This window comes from Oncorhynchus keta, chromosome 25 (assembly GCF_023373465.1).
Source record: "Oncorhynchus keta strain PuntledgeMale-10-30-2019 chromosome 25, Oket_V2, whole genome shotgun sequence".
Classification (NCBI taxonomy): Eukaryota; Metazoa; Chordata; class Actinopteri; order Salmoniformes; family Salmonidae; genus Oncorhynchus; species Oncorhynchus keta.
The window spans coordinates 48,571,790-48,593,067 of NC_068445.1; the positions used below are offsets into that span (position 1 = coordinate 48,571,790).

At 46.3% G+C, this 21,278-nt stretch overlaps 1 protein-coding gene and 3 long non-coding RNA genes across 12 annotated transcripts in view; 2 read left to right on the forward strand and 2 right to left on the reverse strand.

Annotated features, from left to right (window-relative positions):
- Nucleotides 1-15: 15 nt before the first annotated feature.
- Nucleotides 16-21,278, reverse strand: part of ypel1 (yippee-like 1) — a 42,794-nt gene continuing 21,531 nt past the window's right edge. For both annotated transcript variants that reach the window (XM_052479876.1, XM_052479875.1), the window contains 3 exons: nt 8,853-8,896; nt 7,328-7,436; nt 16-558 (listed from right to left, as the gene is read on the reverse strand). In XM_052479876.1, the coding sequence (XP_052335836.1) occupies nt 469-558; nt 7,328-7,436; nt 8,853-8,896 (243 nt within the window). In that variant the 3' untranslated portion in view covers nt 16-468. The remainder of the gene's footprint in view (nt 559-7,327; nt 7,437-8,852; nt 8,897-21,278) is intronic.
- LOC127911881 (uncharacterized) lies at nt 565-7,016 on the forward strand. Of its 5 annotated transcripts, none has more exons than XR_008079752.1 (5): nt 565-4,583; nt 4,696-4,713; nt 5,269-5,349; nt 6,351-6,377; nt 6,981-7,016. It is a non-coding gene; the product is annotated as an uncharacterized LOC127911881 (long non-coding RNA). The 5 variants fall into 5 exon arrangements; XR_008079751.1 differs by lacking the exon at nt 6,981-7,016 and adding an exon at nt 6,594-6,629; XR_008079753.1 differs by lacking the exon at nt 6,981-7,016 and adding an exon at nt 6,594-6,629 and having other exon boundaries at nt 5,269-5,340; nt 6,360-6,395.
- On the forward strand, nt 5,585-6,143 carry LOC127911883 (uncharacterized). 2 transcript variants are annotated; one of them, XR_008079758.1, is made up of 3 exons: nt 5,585-5,613; nt 5,888-5,941; nt 6,108-6,143. It is a non-coding gene; the product is annotated as an uncharacterized LOC127911883 (long non-coding RNA). The 2 variants fall into 2 exon arrangements; XR_008079757.1 differs by lacking the exon at nt 5,585-5,613 and adding an exon at nt 5,778-5,806.
- LOC127911880 (uncharacterized) lies at nt 11,219-15,255 on the reverse strand. Of its 3 annotated transcripts, XR_008079750.1 has the most exons (5): nt 14,031-15,255; nt 13,715-13,857; nt 13,354-13,602; nt 13,018-13,129; nt 11,219-12,961 (listed from the first exon to the last, which is right to left on the reverse strand). It is a non-coding gene; the product is annotated as an uncharacterized LOC127911880 (long non-coding RNA). The 3 variants fall into 3 exon arrangements; XR_008079749.1 differs by having other exon boundaries at nt 11,219-12,905; nt 13,354-13,857; XR_008079748.1 differs by having other exon boundaries at nt 13,354-13,857.

Genomic DNA, 21,278 nt, shown 5'->3' on the forward strand with positions numbered 1-21,278 from the left:
GTGCCCCCCCCCCACTGTGCCACCCTATCCCCTTTCCTCCTGCAACACCTCCTCTTCCTCCCGGGTCAGAGGAGGAAGAGGGTAGTAGAACGTTATCATGTTATCCTCTCTCTCACATTGCCATGGCAGCCGTGTAACTAAGTGCCAATGCCAGTGAGGTGGGTGGGGCCTGGTTGATGAAGGAGGAGCCAATTCAAGTCCAGCTGTCTGTCATTGGCTGGTGAGATCACATGGTCTTCACAGAAGGTCCATCCCCCAATAGGCTTGTCATCTCTCCAGTTCAACAGCATCATGTTCAGTTTCACAACCAGCAGGGACTGTGTGTGTGTGGGTGTGTTTTTGTGTGTGTTTCGGAGTGGGCGGCACGGTGGGTGGTTGATGGTGATTGGTTGTCGCTCTGTGAAGTCTGATAGATCCAGAGCTCTGATAGGTCAGAGGTCATTAAAGGGCCGGAGACAGGAAGTGATGTCACTCCCAGCCGTTGTCTTTAATCATGTGAGCCAGCTCGATGATGAACTTCCCCTCCTTGTACTTCTGACTGCTCTCAAATGCATGTTCCTGCAACACAACATGCTGTCAGTCAACAACAACAACAACAACAACAACAACAACAACAACACCACAAAAACATTAGTCTGATGTCACCATGTAGGTTTAGAATGTATGTAAACCATCAACATTTTTACCTGGCGTTCAAGATTTCCTGTGGGCTGTTTTTAAGGCCAGGCACAACAGACTGAAATTACAATGTTGCATAAATGTTTCGATTTGTTGGTATTTTGGTCTATTTAATATTAGTATTTTCAAAAAGTTGTCAAACTTGATGAGAAAATTTATATTTTCTTCAGTTAATCACGACCGTCATTGACATTTTATACAATTTTAACCACTTTATAATGGACATACATCGAGCCCATTTCATAGCTCACTACATTCAGTTACACATCATTTTAACACATACATCAAGCCCCTTTCATAGAGAATGTTACAACCTGGACTGCATTTAGTAATTGACTTTGAAGAGATGGTGACTGGGTCTGAATAGGCTTTTGGAAGTCTTTTACTTGTCTTTAACGGCCAGAAAGCCAGACTCTCTCCACACGCCAACTCATTTTACACAGCTTCAGAAGCATGTTCATTCACCAAATGTAGTTTTATCGTTAGAACACAAATATGGGGCGGCAGGGTGGCCTAGTGGTTAGAGCGGTGGGCTGGTAACCGGAAGGTTCCAAGTTCAAACCCCCGAGCTGACAAGGTACAAATCTGTCGTTCTGCCCCTGAACAGGCAGTTAACTCACTGTCATTGAAAATAAGAATTTGTTCTTAACTGACTTGCCTAGTTAAATAACGGTAAAATAAATAAAAAATAAATTAAACTCATGTTCCATGAGCTGAAATAAAATATCCCAGAAATGTTCCATACGCACAAAAAGCTTATTTCTCTCACAAATTTAGTTTTGTTAATCCACCAACCTAACAGGTGTGGCATATTAAGAAGCTGATTAAGGCCACTTTATCATTACATAGATGCACCTTATGCTGGGGACAATAAAAGGCCACTCTAAAATGTGCAGTTTTGTCACACAACACAATTCCACAGATGTCTCAAGTTTTAACGGAGCGTGCAATTGGCATGCTGACCGCAGTAATGTCCACTAGAGCTGTTGCCAGAGAATTGAATGTTAATTCAAGCCTCTTCCAATGTCGTTTTAGAGAATTTTTGCAGTCCAACTGGCATCACTACCGTAGACAACGTGTAACCACGACAACCCAGGACCTCCACAACCGTAGACCACGTGTAACCACGCCAACCCAGGACCTCCACAACCGTAGACCACGTGTAACCACGCCAACCCAGGACCTCCACATCCGGCTTGTTCACCTGCGGGATCGTCTGGGACCAGCCACCCGGACAGCTGATGATACTGTGGGTTTGAACAACCAAAGATTTTCTGTACAAACTGTCAGAAACGGGAAGCTCATCTGCTCGTCGTCCTCACCAGGGTCTTGACCCGACTGCAGTTCGGCGTTGTAACTGACTTCAGTGGGCAAATGTTCACCTTCGATGGCCACTGGCACGCTGGAGAAGTCTACTCTTCACGGATGAATCCCGGTTTCAACCGTACCAGGCAGTATGGCATCGTGGGCGAGCGTTTTGCTGATGTCAACACTGTGAACAGAGTGCCCCGTGGTGGTGGTGGGGTTATGGTATGGGCAGGCATAAGCTACGGACAACAAACACAGTTGCATTTTATCTATATTTTATATTTATGGCAATTTGAATGCACAGAGAAACCGTGATGAGATCCTGAAGCCCATCATCGTGCCATTCATCCACTGTCAACACCTCATGTTTCAGCATGATAATGCACAGCACCTTGTCGCAAGGATCTGGACACAATCACTGGAAGCTGAAAATGTCCCAGTTCTTCCATGGCTCGCCAGACATGTCACCCATTGAGCATGTTTGGGATGCTCTGGATCGAGGTGTATGACAGCGTGTTCCAATTCCTGCCAATACCCAGCAACTTCTCACAGCCATTGAAGAGGAGTGGGACAACATTTCACAGGCCACAATCAACAGCCTGATCAACTCTATGTGAAGGACATGTGTCACCATGTATGAGGTAAATGGTCACACCAGATACTGACTGGTTTTCTGATCCACGACCTTTTGTTTTTTACGGTACAGTGCATTTGCTAAGTATTCAGTCCCCTTGACCTTTTCCACAGTTTGTTACATTACAGGCGTATTCTAAAATAGATTAAATTGTTTTTTCCCCTCATCAATCTACACACAATACCCCATAATGACATCACAATACCCCATAATGACATCACAATACCCCATAACGACAAGGCAAAAAAAACGTTTTTTTAGAAATTCTTGGGTATGACGCTACAAGCTTGGCACACCTGTATTTGGGGAGTTTATCCTATTCTTCTCAGCAGATCCTCTCAAGCTCTGTTAGATTGGATGGGGAGCGTTGCTGCACAGCTATTTTCAGGTCTCTCCAGATATTTTCGATCGGGTTAAAGTCCATGCTCTGGCTGGGCCACTCACGGACATTCAGAGACTTGTCCCGAAGCCACTCCTGCGTTGTGTTGGCTGTGTGCTTAGGGTCGTTGTCCTGTTGGAAGGTGAACATTCACTCCAGTCTGAGGTCCTGAGTGCTCTGGAGCAGGTTTTCAACAAGTATCTCTCTGTACTTTTCTCTGTTCATCTTTCCCTCAATCCTGACAAGTATCCCAGTCTCTGCCGCTGAAAAACATCCCCACAGCATGATGTTGCCACCACCATGTTTCACCGTAGGGATGGTGCCAGGTTTCCTCCAGATGTGACGCTTGGCATTCAGGCCAAAGAGTTCAATCTTAGTTTCATCAGAGCAGAGAGTCCTTTAGGTGCCTTTTGGCAAACTCCAAGTGGGCTGCCATGTGCCTTTTACTAAGGAGTGGCCACTCTACCAAGCCTGATTGGTGGAGTGCTGCCGAGATAGTTGTCCTTCTGGAAGGTTCTCCCATCTCAACAGAGAAACTCTGGGGCCCTGTCTGAGTGACCATCGGGTTCTTGGTCACCTCCCTGACCAAGGCCCTTCTCCCCCGATTGCTCAGTTTGGCCAGACGGCCAGCTCTAGGAAGAGTCTTGGTGGTTCCAAACTTCTTCCATTTAAGAATGATGGAGGCCACTGTGTTCTTGGGGACCTTCAATGCTGGAGAAATGTTTTGGTACCCTTCCCCAGACATGTCCATCGACACAATCCTGTCTCGGAGCTCTACGGAAAATTCCTTCGACCACATGGCTTGGTTTTTGCTCTGATGTGCAATGTCAACTGATGGACCTTCTATAGACAGGTGAGTGCCTTTCCAAATCATGTCCAACCAATTGAATTTACCCCCAGGTGGACTCCAATCAAGTTGTAGAAACATCTCAAGGATGATCAATGGAAACAGGATGCACCCAAGCTCAATTTCGAGTCTCATTGCAAAGGGTCTGAATACTCATGTAAATATGGTATTTCTGTTTTTTATTTTTAATGAATTAGCAAAAATGTCTAAAAACCTGTTTTCGCTTTGTCATTATGTAGTAGATTGATGAGGATTTTATTTTTTATTTCATCCATTTTAGATTAAGGCTGTAACGTAACAAAATGTGGAACAAGTCAAGGGGTTTGAATACTTTGCACTGTATCTGTGACCAACAGATGTATATCTGTATTCCCAGTCAATGTATTTCAATCCCTTATAGGAAGTGTAACTCAGTAAAATCTTTGATGTTGTGTTTATATTTTTGTTCAGTGTATATTTTACAGACTTACCAAGAGGGAATTGTTGATTTGTTGCACATTGTTTATTCTAGATAACATTTTATGTATATGTCCTTAGTGTTTTACAGATAGAAGTAGGAAAACAGTATTTATCTGTTTTGGACAAGTTAAAGTTGGACAAGTTAATTTGATTTATTTTAGGCTGACTTCGTTCAGTGTCCAAAAAAATGTATTGTGTCGTATGCAAATACGCATATATTTAATTAGATATCGGCTCATTTGATAGGTGACATTTTGTTTGAGCGGTAGATGTAGTAGGTGTAGTAGGTGTAGTAGGTATAGTAGATGTAGTAGGTGTAGTTAGTAGGTATAGTAGATGTAGTAGGTGTAGTAGGTGTAGTAGGTGTAGTAGGTGTAGTAGGTGTAGTAGGTATAGTAGATGTAGTAGGTGTAGTTAGTAGGTATAGTAGATGTAGTAGGTATAGTAGGTGTAGTAGGTGTAGTAGGTGTAGTAGGTATAGTAGATGTAGTAGTTGTAGTTAGTAGGTATAGTAGGTGTAGTAGGTGTAGTAGGTGTAGTAGGTGTAGTAGGTATAGTAGGTGTAGTAGGTGTAGTAGGTGTAGTAGGTATAGTAGATGTAGTAGGTGTAGTTAGTAGGTATAGTAGATGTAGTAGGTATAGTAGGTGTAGTAGGTGTAGTAGGTGTAGTAGGTATAGTATATGTAGTAGGTGTAGTTAGTAGGTATAGTAGATGTAGTAGGTGTAGTAGGTGTAGTAGGTGTAGTAGATGTAGTAGGTGTAGTAGATGTAGTAGGTGTAGTAGGTGTAGTAGGTATAGTAGGTGTAGTAGGTGTAGTAGGTGTAGTTAGTAGGTATAGTAGATGTAGTAGGTATAGTAGGTGTAGTAGGTATAGTAGATGTAGTAGGTGTAGTTAGTAGGTATAGTAGGTGTAGTAGGTGTAGTAGGTGTAGTAGGTGTAGTAGATGTAGTAGGTGTAGTAGATGTAGTAGGTGTAGTAGGTGTAGTAGGTGTAGTAGGTGTAGTAGGTGTAGTAGGTGTAGTAGGTATAGTAGGTGTAGTAGGTGTAGTAGGTATAGTAGATGTAGTAGGTGTAGTTAGTAGGTATAGTAGATGTAGTAGGTATAGTAGGTGTAGTAGGTGTAGTAGGTGTAGTAGGTATAGTAGATGTAGTAGGTGTAGTTAGTAGGTATAGTAGATGTAGTAGGTATAGTAGGTGTAGTAGGTGTAGTAGGTATAGTAGATGTAGTAGGTGTAGTTAGTAGGTATAGTAGATGTAGTAGGTGTAGTAGGTGTAGTAGGTGTAGTAGATGTAGTAGGTGTAGTAGGTGCAGTAGGTGTAGTAGGTGCAGTAGATGTAGTAGATGTAGTAGGTGTAGTAGGTGTAGTAGGTGTAGTAGGTGTAGTAGGTGTAGTAGGTATAGTAGATGTAGTAGATGTAGTAGGTGTAGTTAGTAGGTATAGTAGATGTAGTAGGTGTAGTAGGTGTAGTAGGTGTAGTAGATGTAGTAGGTGTAGTAGGTGCAGTAGGTGTAGTAGGTGCAGTAGATGTAGTAGATGTAGTAGGTGTAGTAGGTGTAGTAGGTGCAGTAGATGTAGTAGATGTAGTAGGTGTAGTAGGTGTAGTAGATGTAGTAGGTGTAGTAGATGTAGTAGGTGTAGTAGGTGCAGTAGGTGTAGTAGGTGCAGTAGATGTAGTAGATGTAGTAGGTGTAGTAGGTGTAGTAGGTGTAGTAGGTGTAGTAGGTGTAGTAGGTATAGTAGATGTAGTAGATGTAGTAGGTGTAGTTAGTAGGTATAGTAGATGTAGTAGGTGTAGTAGGTGTAGTAGGTGTAGTAGATGTAGTAGGTGTAGTAGGTGCAGTAGGTGTAGTAGGTGCAGTAGATGTAGTAGATGTAGTAGGTGTAGTAGGTGTAGTAGGTGTAGTAGGTATAGTAGATGTAGTAGATGTAGTAGGTGTAGTAGGTGTAGTAGGTATAGTAGATGTAGTAGATGTAGTAGGTGCAGTAGATGTAGTAGGTGTAGTAGGTGTAGTAGGTGTAGTAGGTATAGTAGATGTAGTAGATGTAGTAGGTGTAGTAGATGTAGTAGGTGTAGTAGATGTAGTAGGTGTAGTAGGTGTAGTAGATGTAGTAGGTGTAGTAGGTGTAGTAGGTGTAGTAGGTGTAGTAGGTGTAGTAGGTGTAGTAGATGTAGTAGGTGTAGTAGATGTAGTAGGTGTAGTAGGTGTAGTAGGTGTAGTAGGTGTAGTAGGTGTAGTAGATGTAGTAGATGTAGTAGGTGTAGTAGGTATAGTAGATGTAGTAGATGTAGTAGGTGTAGTAGGTGTAGTAGGTATAGTAGATGTAGTAGATGTAGTAGGTGTAGTAGGTGTAGTAGGTGTAGTAGGTGTAGTAGGTGCAGTAGGTGTAGTAGGTGCAGTAGATGTAGTAGGTGTAGTAGGTGTAGTAGATGTAGTAGATGTAGTAGGTGTAGTAGATGTAGTAGGTGTAGTAGATGTAGTAGGTGTAGTAGGTGTAGTAGATGTAGTAGGTGTAGTAGGTGTAGTAGGTGTAGTAGATGTAGTAGATGTAGTAGGTGTAGTAGATGTAGTAGGTGTAGTAGGTGCAGTAGGTGTAGTAGGTGCAGTAGATGTAGTAGATGTAGTAGGTGTAGTAGGTGTAGTAGGTGTAGTAGGTATAGTAGATGTAGTAGATGTAGTAGGTGTAGTAGGTGTAGTAGGTATAGTAGATGTAGTAGATGTAGTAGGTGTAGTAGGTGTAGTAGGTGTAGTAGGTGTAGTAGGTGCAGTAGGTGTAGTAGGTGCAGTAGATGTAGTAGATGTAGTAGATGTAGTAGGTGTAGTAGATGTAGTAGGTGTAGTAGATGTAGTAGGTGTAGTAGGTGTAGTAGATGTAGTAGGTGTAGTAGGTGTAGTAGGTGTAGTAGATGTAGTAGGTGTAGTAGGTACAGTAGGTATAGTAGGTGTAGTAGATGTAGTAGGTGTAGGTGTAGTAGGTGTAGTAGGTGCAGTAGGTGTAGTAGGTTGGTAGGCGACATACGTATTTCCATCCCAGAGTGGTTTTACAGTTTTCACAGTAGATGTCAGCGACGGCATGTAAACCTGTTAGGAGAACCCGCTCCTCGGCCGGCCCACAGCCCACGTTCACACTAAGGGAGAGAGAGAGAGAAAAAATAGCTCTATTTAAGGTTATGTTTAGGCATAAGGTTGGGTGTTTGGTTAAAGATGTAAGAGATGTTTAAATCAGAGTTTTAAAGATAAATTGTTGCAGCTTGGTCCGATATAGACAAGTGGTCAGCTGATGAAACATCAGAGGTTTAATAGTTACACAGAGTTAAAGAGGGGGTTTAAGACTTACACAGAGTTAAAGAGGGGGTTTAAGACTTACACAGAGTTAAAGAGGGGGTTTAAGACTTACACAGAGTTAAAGAGGGGGTTTAAGACTTACACAGAGTTAAAGAGGGGGTTTAAGACTTACACAGAGTTAAAGAGGGGGTTTAAGACTTACACAGAGTTAAAGAGGGGGTTTAAGACTTACACAGAGTTAAAGAGGGGGTTTAAGACTTACACAGAGTTAAAGAGGGGGTTTAAGACTTACACAGAGTTAAAGAGGGGGTTTAAGACTTACACAGAGTTAAAGAGGGGGTTTAAGACTTACACAGAGTTAAAGAGACTTACACAGAGTTAAAGAGGGGGGTTTAAGACTTACACAGAGTTAAAGAGGGGGGGGGTTTAAGACTTACACAGAGTTAAAGTGTTAGAGGGGTTTTATAGACTTACACAGAGTTAAAGAGGGGTTTTTAGACTTACACAGAGTTAAAGAGGGGTTTAAGACTTACACAGAGTTAAAGAGGGTTTAAGACTTACACAGAGTTAAAGAGGGGTTTAAGACTTACACAGAGTTAAAGAGGGGTTTAAGACTTACACAGAGTTAAAGAGGGGGTTTAAGACTTACACAGAGTTAAAGAGGGGGTTTAAGACTTACACAGAGTTAAAGAGGGGTTTAAGACTTAGAGTTAAAGAGGGGGTTTAAGACTTACACAGAGTTAAAGAGGGGTTTAAAACTTACACAGAGTTAAAGAGGGGGTTTAAGACTTACACAGAGTTAAAGAGGGGGACTTTAAAGAGTTAAAGAGGGTTTAAGACTTACACAGAGTTAAAGAGGGGGTTTATACTTACACAGAGTTAAAGGGGGTTTTTATACTTACACAGAGTTAAAGAGGGGTTTAAGACTTACACAGAGTTAAAGAGGGGTTTAAGACTTACACAGAGTTAAAGAGGGGGTTTAATAGTTACACAGAGTTAAAGAGGGGGTTTAAGACTTACACAGAGTTAAAGAGGGGGTTTAAGACTTACACAGAGTTAAAGAGGGGATTTAAGACTTACACAGAGTTAAAGAGGGGTTTAAGACTTACACAGAGTTAAAGAGGGGGGTTTATACTTACACAGAGTTAAAGAGGGGTTTTTATACTTACACAGAGTTAAAGAGGGGGTTTAAGACTTACACAGAGTTAAAGAGGGGTTTTAAGACTTACACAGAGTTAAAGAGGGGGTTTTATACTTACACAGAGTTAAAGAGGTAGGCTCTCCCCTGGCTTCCTTGGAATGACTGAAACAGAAAGAGAAAAAACGTCAGATCAGACAGACAGACAGACGTGTGTGTGGCCCCCTGCTCTCTCTGTATCTCTGTCTATGTGTGTGTGGCCCCCTGCTCTCTCTGTATCTCTGTCTATGTGTGTGTGGCCCCCTGATCTCTCTGTATCTCTGTCTATGTGTGTGTGGCCCCCTGATCTCTCTGTATCTCTGTCTATGTGTGTGGCCCCCTGATCTATCTGTCTATGTGTGTGGCCCCCTCCTCTCTCTGTATCTCTGTCTATGTGTGTGTGGCCCCCTGCTCTCTCTGTATCTCTGTCTATGTGTGTGTGGCCCCCTGCTCTCTCTGTCTATGTGTGTGTGGCCCCCTGCTCTCTCTGTCTATGTGTGTGGCCCCCTGCTCTCTCTGTATCTCTGTCTATGTGTGTGTGGCCCCCTGATCTCTCTGTATCTCTGTCTATGTGTGTGTGGCCCTCTGATCTCTCTGTCTATGTGTGTGTGGCCCCCTGCTCTCTCTGTATCTCTGTCTATGTGTGTGTGGCCCCCTGATCTCTCTGTATCTCTGTCTAGGTGTGTGGCCCCCTGCTCTCTCTGTATCTCTGTCTAGGTGTGTGGCCCCCTGCTCTCTCTGTCTAGGTGTGTGGCCCCCTGCTCTCTCTGTATCTCTGTCTAGGTGTGTGGCCCCCTGCTCTCTCTGTCTAGGTGTGTGGCCCCCTGATCTCTCTGTATCTCTGTCTATGTGTGTGGCCCCTTGAACTCTCTGTATCTCTGTCTATGTGTGTGGCCCCCTGATCTCTCTGTATGTCTGTCTATGTGGCCCCCTGATCTCTCTGTATCTCTGTCTATGTGTGTGTGGCCCCCTGCTCTCTCTGTCTAGGTGTGTGGCCCCCTGCTCTCTCTGTATCTCTGTCTAGGTGTGTGGCCCCCTGCTCTCTCTGTCTAGGTGTGTGGCCCCCTGCTCTCTCTGTCTAGGTGTGTGGCCCCCTGATCTCTCTGTATCTCTGTCTATGTGTGTGGCCCCCTGAACTCTCTGTATCTCTGTCTATGTGTGTGGCCCCCTGATCTCTCTGTATGTCTGTCTATGTGACCCCTGATCTCTCTGTATCTCTGTCTATGTGTGTGTGGCCCCCTGCTCTCTCTGTATCTCTGTCTATGTGTGTGGCCCCCTGCTCTCTCTGTATCTCTGTCTATGTGTGTGGCCCCTGATCTCTCTGTATCTCTGTCTATGTGTGTGGCCCCCTGCTCTCTCTGTATCTCTGTCTATGTGTGTGTGGCCCCCTGATCTCTCTGTATCTATGTCTATGTGTGTGTGGCCCCCTGCTCTCTCTGTATGTCTGTCTATGTGTGTGTGGCCCCCTGATCTCTCTGTATCTCTGTCTATGTGTGTGTGGCCCTCTGATCTCGCTGTCTATGTGTGTGTGGCCCCCTGATCTCTCTGTCTATGTGTGTGTGGCCCCCTGCTCTCTCTGATCTCTCTGTCTATGTGTGTGTGCCCCTGATCTCTCTGTCTATGTGTGTGTGGCCCCCTGCTCTCTCTGTATCTCTGTCTATGTGTGTGTGGTCCCCTGCTCTCTCTGTATCTCTGTCTATGTGTGTGGTCCCCTGCTCTCTCTGTCTCTCTGTCTATGTGTGTGTGGTCCCCTGCTCTCTCTGTATCTCTGTCTAGGTGTGTGGCCCCCTGCTCTCTCTGTCTCTCTCTCTGTATCTCTGTCTAGGTGTGTGGCCCCCTGCTCTCTCTGTATCTCTGTCTAGGTGTGTGGCCCCCTGCTCTCTCTGTCCCTCTCTCTGTATCTCTGTCTAGGTGTGTGGCCCCCTGCCCTCTCTGTCTCTCTCTCTCTGTGTGTGGCCCCCTGATCTCTCTGTCTATGTGTGTGTGGCCCCCTGCTCTTTCTGTATCTCTGTCTATGTGTGTGTGTCCCGCTGTTCTCTCTCTCTCTCTGTGTATACGTGTAGAGTAAAGCCCTACCTCGACAGGTAATGTGACTGGGTCACATCCTGATAGCATTAGCCAGCATTAATATAAACACTGAACATCTATAGCTGGTTGATGTACGTGTAAAAAGGTGTCTGTATACTCACTGTATGCCTCTGTGTGAGGTGTGACTTCACTGTATATCACAGACTGATTATGTAAGGTGTGTGTGTGTGTGTGTGTGTGTGTGTGTGTGTGTGTGTGTGTGTGTGTGTGTGTGTGTGTGTGTGTGTGTGTGTGTGTGTGTGTGTGTGTGTGTGTGTGTGTGTGGAGGGAGGGAGGGAGGGAGGGAGGGAGGGAGGGAGGGAGGGAGGGAGGGAGGGAGGGAGGGAGGGAGGGAGGGAGGGAGGGAGGGAGGGAGGGAGGACGACCTTCTGCTTGGACTGAGGGATCTGGGTCAGCACTGCAGAGTGGTAGACACATTGACTCAACAGACAGGAAAGAGAGAGGGTGATAGAGAGAGCGAGATGGTGATAGAGAGAGAGAGAAAGAGAGAGATGGTGAGATCTCAGTAAGACCTAAATAATGGTGTTCTTCTACAAAGCTGTGAACGGAGGGCCTTCTATGCCATCAAAAGGAACATAAAATTCAACATACCAATTAGGATCTGGCTAAAAATACTAAAATCAGTCATAGAGCCCATTGCCCTTTATGGTTGTGAGTTCTGGGGTCCGCTCACCAACCAAGAATTCACAAAATGGGACAAACACCAACTTGAGACTCTGCATGCAGAATTCTGCTAAAATATCCTCCGTGTACAACGTAGAACACCAAATAATGCAGAGCAGAATTAGGCCGATACCCACTAACTATCACAATCCAGAAAAGAGACGTTAAATTCTACAACCACCTAAAAGGAAGCGATTCCCAAACCTTCCATAACATAGCCATCACCTATAAAGAGTTGAACCTGGAGAAGAGTCCCCTAAGCAAGCTGGTTCTGGGGCTCTGTTCACAAACACAAACACACCCTACAGAGCCCCATGACAGCAGCACAATTAGACCCAAATCATGAGAAAACAAAAAGATAATTACTTGACACATTGGAAAGAATTAACAAAAAAACAGAGCAAACTAGAATGCTATTTGGCCCTACACAGAGAGTACACAGCGGCAGAATACCTGACCACTGTGACTGATCCAAAATTAAGGAAAGCTTTGACTATGTACAGACTCAGTGAGCATAGCCTTGCTATTGAGAAAGGCCGCCGTAGGCAGACATGGCTCACAAGAGAAGACAGGCTATGTGCTCACTGCCCACAAAATGAGGTGGAAACTGAGCTGCACTTCCTAACCTCCTGTCCAATGTATGACCATATTAGAGAGACATATTTCCCTCAGATGACACAGATCCACAAAGAATTAGAAAACAAATCCAACTCCTATATCTACTGGGTGTAATACCACAGTGTGCCATCACAGCAGCAATATTTGTGACCTGTTGCCACAAGAAAAGGTCAACCAGTGAAGAACAAACACCAATTTAAATAAAACCCATATTTATATTTATTTATTTTCCCTTTTGTAATTTAACTATTTGCACATCGTTAAAACACTGTATACAAATAAGTATTTAGTCAGCCACCACTTATTTTCCAACATAATTTGCAAATAAATTCATAAAAAAATCCTACAATGTGATTTTCTGGATTTTGTTTTCTCATTGTGTCTGTCATAGTTGAAGTGTACCTATGATGAAAATGACAGGCCTCTCTCATCTTTTTAAGTGGGAGAACTTGCACAATCGGTGGCTGACTAAATACTTTTTTGCCCCACTGTATAGACATAATATGACATTTTAAATGTCTTTATTCTTTTGCAACTTTCAGAACACTTGAAATGGACTTATGCATATATTATATTATATTATAAATGGACTGACCACCTGTTCTGATTCTAACAGGACTGACCACCTGCTCTGATTCTAACAGGACTGACCACCTGCTCTGATTCTAACAGGACTGACCACCTGTTCTGATTCTAACAGGACTAACCACCTGCTCTGATTCTAACAGGACTGACCACCTGCTCTGATTCTAACAGGACTGACCACCTGCTCTGATTCTAACAGGACTGACCATCTGCTCTGATTCTAACAGGACTGACCACCTGCTCTGATTCTAACAGGACTGACCTCCTCCTTTGATTCTAACTGGACTGACCACCTGCTCTGATTCTAACAGGACTGACCACCTGCTCTGATTCTAACAGGACTGACCACCTGCTCTGATTCTAACAGGACTGACCACCTGCTCTGATTCTAACAGGACTGACCACCTGCTCTGATTCTAACAGGACTGACCACCTGCTCTGATTCTAACAGGACTGACCACCTGCTCTGATTCTAACAGGACTGACCACCTGCTCTGATTCTAACAGGACTGACCACCTGCTCTGATTCTAACAGGACTGACCTCCTCCTTTGATTCTAACAGGACTGACCATCTGCTCTGATTCTAACAGGACTGACCTCCTCCTTTGATTCTAACAGGACTGACCACCTGCTCTGATTCTAACAGGACTGACCTCCTCCTTTGATTCTAACAGGACTGACCACCTGTTCTGATTCTAACAGGACTGACCACCTGTTCTGATTCTAACAGGACTGACCACCTGCTCTGATTCTAACAGGACTGACCACCTGTTCTGATTCTAACAGGACTGACCACCTGTTCTGATTCTAACAGGACTGACCAGCTGTTCTGATTCTAACAGGACTGACCACCTGCTCTGATTCTAACAGGACTGACCTCCTCCTTTGATTCTAACAGGACTGACCACCTGCTCTGATTCTAACAGGACTGACCACCTGCTCTGATTCTAACAGGACTGACCTCCTCCTTTGATTCTAACAGGACTGACCACCTGCTCTGATTCTAACAGGACTGACCACCTGCTCTGATTCTAACAGGACTGACCTCCTCCTTTGATTCTAACAGGACTGACCACCTGCTCTGATTCTAACAGGACTGACCTCCTCCTTTGATTCTAACTGGACTGACCACCTGCTCTGATTCTAACAGGACTGACCCACCTGCTTGATTCTATTCTAACAGGACTGACCTCCTCCTTTGATTCTAACAGGACTGACCACCTGCTCTGATTCTAACAGGACTGACCTCCTCCTTTGATTCTAACAGGACTGACCACCTGCTCTGATTCTAACAGGACTGACCACCTGCTCTGATTCTAACAGGACTGACCACCTGCTCTGATTCTAACAGGACTGACCTCCTCCTTTGATTCTAACAGGACTGACCACCTGCTCTGATTCTAACAGGACTGACCACCTGCTCTGATTCTAACAGGACTGACCTCCTCCTTTGATTCTAACAGGACTGACCACCTGCTCTGATTCTAACAGGACTGACCTCCTCCTTTGATTCTAACTGGACTGACCACCTGCTCTGATTCTAACAGGACTGACCACCTCCTTTGATTCTAACAGGACTGACCTCCTCCTTTGATTCTAACAGGACTGACCACCTGCTCTGATTCTAACAGGACTGACCTCCTCCTTTGATTCTAACAGGACTGACCACCTGCTCTGATTCTAACAGGACTGACCTCCTCCTTTGATTCTAACTGGACTGACCACCTGCTCTGATTCTAACAGGACTGACCACCTCCTTTGATTCTAACAGGACTGACCACCTCCTTTGATTCTAACTGGACTAGTACAAAGATCTCAAGATAAGGAGGAAGGTGAGGGATCAGCCCAGAACTACACGGCAGGACCTGGTCAATGACCTGAAGAGAGCTGGGACCACCGTCTCAAAGAAAACCATTCACCACGCAGTCATGGGTTAAAGTCCTGCAGCGCACGCACGGTCCCCCTGCTCAAGCCAGCGCATGTCCAGGCCCGTCTGAAGTTTGCCAATGACCATCTGGATGATCCAGAGGAGGAATGGGAGAAGGTCATGTGGTCTGATGAGACAAAAATAGAGCTTTTTGGTCTAAACTCCACTCGCCATGTTTGGAGGAAGAAGAAGGATGAGTACAACCCCAAGAACACCATCCCAACTGTGAAGCATGGAGGTGGAAACATCATTCTTTGGGGATGCTTTTCTGCAAAGGGGACAGAACGACTGCACCATATTGAGGGGAGGATGGATGGGGCCATGTATCACGAGATCTTGGCCAACAACCTCCTTCCCTCAGTAAGAGCATTGAAGATAGGTCGTGGCTGGGTCTTCCAGCATGACAATGACCCGAAACACACAGCCAGGGCAACTAAGGAGTGGCTCCGTAAGAAGCATCTCAAGGTCCTGGAGTGGCCTAGCCAGTCTCCAGACCTGAACCCAATAGAAAATCTTTGGAGGGAGCTGAAAGTCCGTATTGCCCAGCGACAGCCCTGAAACCTGAATGATCTGGACAAGGTCTATATGGAGGAGTGGGCCAAAATCCCTGCTGCAGTGTGTCAAAACCTGGTCAAGAACTACAGGAAACGTATGATCTCTGTAATTGCAAACAAAGGTTTCTGTACCAAATATGAAGTTCTGCTTTTCTGATGTATCAAATACTTATGTCATGCAATAAAATGGAAATTAATTACTTAAACATCATACAATGTGATTTTCTGGATTTTTGTTTTAGATTCCGTCTCTCACAGTTGAAGTGTACCTATGATAAAAATTACAGACCTCTACATGCTTTGTAAGTAGGAAAACCTGCAAAATCGGCAGTGTATCAAATACTTGTTCTCCCCACTGTATATATATATATACACATATACACACACCCACAAACATACTAAACAAACAGGGGTTGTGCAGGTAGGAAGTCTGCAGGTAGGTAGTCTGCAGGTAGGTAGTCTGCAGGTAGGTAGTCTGCAGGTAGGTAGTCTGCAGGTAGGTAGTCTGCAGGTAGGTAGTCTGCAGGTAGGTAGTCTGCAGGTATAGTTCATTCGGAAAGTATTCAGACACCTTGACTTTTTCCACATTTTCTAACGTTACAGCCTTATTCTAAAATGTATTAAATACATGTTTTTCCTCATCAATCTACAGTACCCCATAATGACATCACAATACCCCATAATGACATCACAATACCCCATAATGACATCACAATACCCCATAATGACATCACAATACCCCATAATGACAAAGCGAAAACAGGTTATAATTTTTAGCAAAAGTATTAAAAATAAAAAACAGAAATACCTTTTTTACATAAGTATTCAGACCCTTTGCTGTGAGATTCGAAATTGAGCTCAGGTGCATCCTGTTTCCATTGATCATCCTTGAGATGTTTCTACAACTTGGAGTCCACCAGTGGTAAATTCAATTGATTGGACATGATATGGAAAGGCAGACCTGTCTATATAAGGTCCCACAGTTGACAGTGCATGTCAGAGCAAAAACCAAGCCATGAGGTTGGAGGAATTGTCCGTAGAGCTCCGAGACAGGATTGTGTCGAGGCACAGATCTGGGGAAGGGTACCAAAACATTTCTGCAGCATTGAAGGTCCCCAAGAACACAATGGCCTCCATCATTCTTAAATGGAAGAAGTTTGGAACCACCAAGACTCTTCCAAGAGCTGGCCGCCTGGACAAACTGAGCAATCGGGGGAGAAGGGCCTTGGTCAGGGAGGTGACCAAGAACCCGATGGTCACTCTGAGAGAGCTCCATAGTTCCTCTGTGAAAATGGGAGAACCTTCCAGAAGAACAACCATCTTTGCAGCACTACACCAATCAGGCCTTTATGGTGCCCAGACGGAAGCCACTCCTCAGTAAAAGGCACATGAAAGCCTGCTAGGAGTTTGCCAAAAGGAAAGGATTCTCAGACTATGCGAAACAAGATTCTCTGGTCTGATGAAACTATTTTGCCTGAATGCCAAGAGACACATCTGGAGGAAACCTGGCACCATCCCTACGGTGAAGCATGGTGGTGGCAGCATCATGCTGTGGGGATGTTTTTCAGCGGCAAGGACTGGGAGACTAGCCAGGATCGAGGGAAAGATGAACAGAGCAAAGTACAGAGAGATCCTTGATGAAAACCTGCTCCAGAGCGCTCAGGACCTCAGACTGGGGTGAAGGTTCACCTTCCAACAGGACAAAGACCCGAAGCACACAGCCAAGACAACGCAGGAGTGGCTTCGAGAGAAGTCTCTGAATGTCCTTGAGTGGCCCAGCCAGAGCCTGGACTTGAACCCAATTGAAAATCTCTGGAGAGACCTGAAAATAGCTGTGCAGTGACGCTCCTCATCCAACCTGGCAGAGCTTGACAGGATCTGCAGAGAAGAATGGGAGAAACTCCCCAAATACAGATATGCCAAGCTTGTAGCATCATACCCAAGAAGACTGGAGGCTGTAATCGCTGTCAAAAGTGCTTCAACAAAGTACTGGGTAAAGGGTCTGAATACTAATGCAAATGTACAAAAATAAAAAAATAAAGACTGTTTTTGCTTTGTCATTATGGGATATTGTGATGTCATTATGGGGTATTGTGATGTCATTATGGGGTATTGTGATGTCATTATGGGGTATTGTGATGTCATTATGGGGTATTGTGATGTCATTATGGGGTATTGTGATGTCATTATGAGGTATTGTGATGTCATTATGGGGTATTGTGATGTCATTATGGGGTATTGTGATGTCATTATGGGGTATTGTGATGTCATTATGGGGTATTGTGTGTAGATTGATGAGAGAAAACAACCATTTAATCAATTTTAAAATAAGCCTGTAATCGTCTGAGGGGCAGGTAGTCTGCTGGGTAGGTAGTCTGCTGGGTAGGTAGTCTGCTGGGTAGGTGGTCTGCTGGGTAGGTAGTCTGCTGGGTAGGTAGTCTGCTGGGTAGGTGGTCTGCTGGGTAGGTAGTCTGCTGGGCAGGTAGTCTGCTGGGTAGGTAGTCTGAGGGGTAGGTAGTCTGCTGGGCAGGTAGTCTGAAGGGTGGGTGGTCTGCTGGGCAGGTAGTCTGCTGGGCAGGTAGTCTGAGGGGTAGGTGGTCTGAGGGGTAGGTGGTCTGCTGGTTAGGTAGTCTGAAGGGTAGGTGGTCTGCTGGGTAGGTAGTCTGAAGGGTAGGTGGTCTGCTGGGTAGGTAGTCTGCTGGGTAGGTAGTCTGAGGGGTAGGTGGTCTGCTGGGTAGGTAGTCTGCTGGGTAGGTAGTCTGAGGGGTAGGTAGTCTGAGGGGTAGGTAGTCTGAGGGGTATGTAGTCTGAGGGGTATGTGGTCTGCTGGGTAGGTGGTCTGCTGGGTAGGTAGTCTGCTGGGTAGGTCGTCTGCTGGGTAGGTAGTCTGAGGGGTAGGTGGTCTGCTGGGTAGGTAGTCTGAGGGGTAGGTAGTCTGCAGGGTAGGTAGTCTGCAGGGTAGGTAGTCTGCAGGGTAGGTAGTCTGCTGGGTAGGTAGTCTGCTGGGTAGGTAGTCTGAGGGGTAGGTAGTCTGCGGGTAGGTAGTCTGAGGAGTAGGTGGTCTGGGTAGGTAGTCTGAGGGGTAGGTAGTCTGAGGGGTAGGTAGTCTGAGGGGTAGGTAGTCTGCAGGTACAGTAGGTAGTCTGCAGCTTGGTAGCCTGCAGGTACAGTAGGTAGTCTGCAGCTTGGTAGCCTGCAGGTACAGTAGGTAGCCTGCAGCTTGGTGGCCTGCAGGTACAGTAGGTAGTCTGCAGCTTGGTAGCCTGCAGGTACAGTAGGTAGCCTGCAGCTTGGTAGCCTGCAGGTACAGTAGGTAGTCTGCAGCTTGGTAGCCTGCAGGTACAGTAGGCAGCCTGCAGGTACAGTAGGTAGGCTGCAGGTACAGTAGGTAGCCTGCAGGTACAGTAGGTAGCCTGCAGCTTGGTAGCCTGCAGGTACAGTAGGTAGCCTGCAGGTACAGTAGGTAGCCTGCAGGTACAGTAGGTAGTCTGCAGGTACAGTAGGTAGGCTGCAGGTACAGTAGGTAGCCTGCAGGTACAGTAGGTAGCCTGCAGGTACAGTAGGTAGGCTGCAGGTACAGTAGGTAGCCTGCAGGTACAGTAGGTAGTCTGCAGCTTGGTAGCCTGCAGGTACAGTAGGTAGCCTGCAGCTTGGTAGCCTGCAGGTACAGTAGGTAGTCTGCAGGTACAGTAGGTAGCCTGCAGGTACAGTAGGTAGCCTGCAGCTTGGTAGCCTGCAGGTACAGTAGATAGCCTGCAGGTACAGTAGGTAGCCTGCAGCTTGGTAGCCTGCGGGTACAGTAGGTAGTCTGCAGCTTGGTAGCCTGCAGGTACAGTAGGTAGTCTGCAGCTTGGTAGCCTGCAGGTACAGTAGGTAGCCTGCAGGTACAGTAGGTAGTCTGCAGGTACAGTAGGTAGTCTGCAGGTACAGTAGGTAGCCTGCAGGTACAGTAGGTAGTCTGCAGCTTGGTAGTCTGCAGGTACAGTAGGTAGTCTGCAGGTACAGTAGGTAGTCTGCAGGTACAGTAGGTAGCCTGCAGGTACAGTAGGTAGCCTGCAGCTTGGTAGCCTGCAGGTACAGTAGATAGCCTGCAGGTACAGTAGGTAGCCTGCAGCTTGGTAGCCTGCAGGTACAGTAGGTAGTCTGCAGCTTGGTAGCCTGCAGGTACAGTAGGTAGCCTGCAGCTTGGTAGCCTGCAGGTACAGTAGATAGCCTGCAGGTACAGTAGGTAGCCTGCAGCTTGGTAGCCTGCAGGTACAGTAGGTAGTCTGCAGCTTGGTAGCCTGCAGGTACAGTAGGCAGCCTGCAGGTACAGTAGGTAGGCTGCAGGTACAGTAGGTAGCCTGCAGGTACAGTAGGTAGCCTGCAGCTTGGTAGCCTGCAGGTACAGTAGGTAGCCTGCAGGTACAGTAGGTAGCCTGCAGCTTGGCAGCCTGCAGGTACAGTAGATAGCCTGCAGGTACAGTAGGTAGCCTGCAGCTTGGTAGCCTGCGGGTACAGTAGGTAGTCTGCAGCTTTGTAGCCTGCAGGTACAGTAGGTAGTCTGCAGCTTGGTAGCCTGCAGGTACAGTAGGGAGCCTGCAGGTACAGTAGGTAGTCTGCAGGTACAGTAGGTAGTCTGCAGGTACAGTAGGTAGCCTGCAGGTACAGTAGGTAGTCTGCAGCTTGGTAGTCTGCAGGTACAGTAGGTAATCTGCAGGTACAGTAGGTAGTCTGCAGGTACAGTAGGTAGCCTGCAGGTACAGTAGGTAGCCTGCAGCTTGGTAGCCTGCAGGTACAGTAGATAGCCTGCAGGTACAGTAGGTAGCCTGCAGCTTGGTAGCCTGCAGGTACAGTAGGTAGTCTGCAGCTTGGTAGCCTGCAGGTACAGTAGGTAGCCTGCAGCTTGGTAGCCTGCAGGTACAGTAGATAGCCTGCAGGTACAGTAGGTAGCCTGCAGCTTGGTAGCCTGCAGGTACAGTAGGTAGTCTGCAGCTTGGTAGTCTGCAGGTACAGTAGGTAGTCTGCAGGTACAGTAGGTAGTCTGCAGGTACAGTAGGTAGCCTGCGGGTACAGTACGTAGTCTGCAGCTTGGTAGCCTGCAGGTACAGTAGGTAGCCTGCAGGTACAGTAGGTAGTCTGCAGGTACAGTAGGTAGTCTGCAGCTTGGTAGTCTGCAGGTACAGTAGGTAGTCTGCAGCTTGGTAGTCTGCAGGTACAGTAGGTAGTCTGCAGCTTGGTAGCCTGCAGGTACAGTAGGTAGTCTGCAGCTTGGTAGCCTGCAGGTACAGTAGGTAGTCTGCAGCTTGGTAGCCTGCAGGTACAGTAGGCAGTCTGCAGCTTGGTAGCCTGCAGGTACAGTAGGTAGCCTGCAGCTTGTTAGCCTGCAGGTACAGTAGGTAGTCTGCAGCTTGGTAGCCTGCAGGTACAGTAGGTAGTCTGCAGGTACAGTAGGTAGTCTGCAGCTTGGTAGCCTGCAGGTACAGTAGGTAGCCTGCAGGTACAGTAGGTAGTCTGCAGGTACAGTAGGTAGTCTGCAGGTACAGTAGGTAGCCTACAGGTACAGTAGGTAGCCTGCAGCTTGGTAGCCTGCAGGTACAGTAGATAGCCTGCAGGTACAGTAGATAGCCTGCAGGTACAGTAGGTAGTCTGCAGGTACGGTAGGTAGTCTGCAGGTACGGTAGGTAGCCTGCAGGTACAGTAGGTAGTCTGCAGCTTGGTAGTCTGCAGGTACAGTAGGTAGTCTGCAGGTACAGTAGGTAGTCTGCAGGTACAGTAGGTAGCCTGCAGGTACAGTAGGTAGCCTGCAGCTTGGTAGCCTGCAGCTTGGTAGCCTGCAGGTACAGTAGATAGCCTGCAGGTACAGTAGGTAGCCTGCAGCTTTGTAGCCTGCAGGTACAGTAGGTAGTCTGCAGCTTGGTAGCCTGCAGGTACAGTAGGGAGCCTGCAGGTACAGTAGGTAGTCTGCAGGTACAGTAGGTAGTCTGCAGGTACAGTAGGTAGCCTGCAGGTACAGTAGGTAGTCTGCAGCTTGGTAGTCTGCAGGTACAGTAGGTAATCTGCAGGTACAGTAGGTAGTCTGCAGGTACAGTA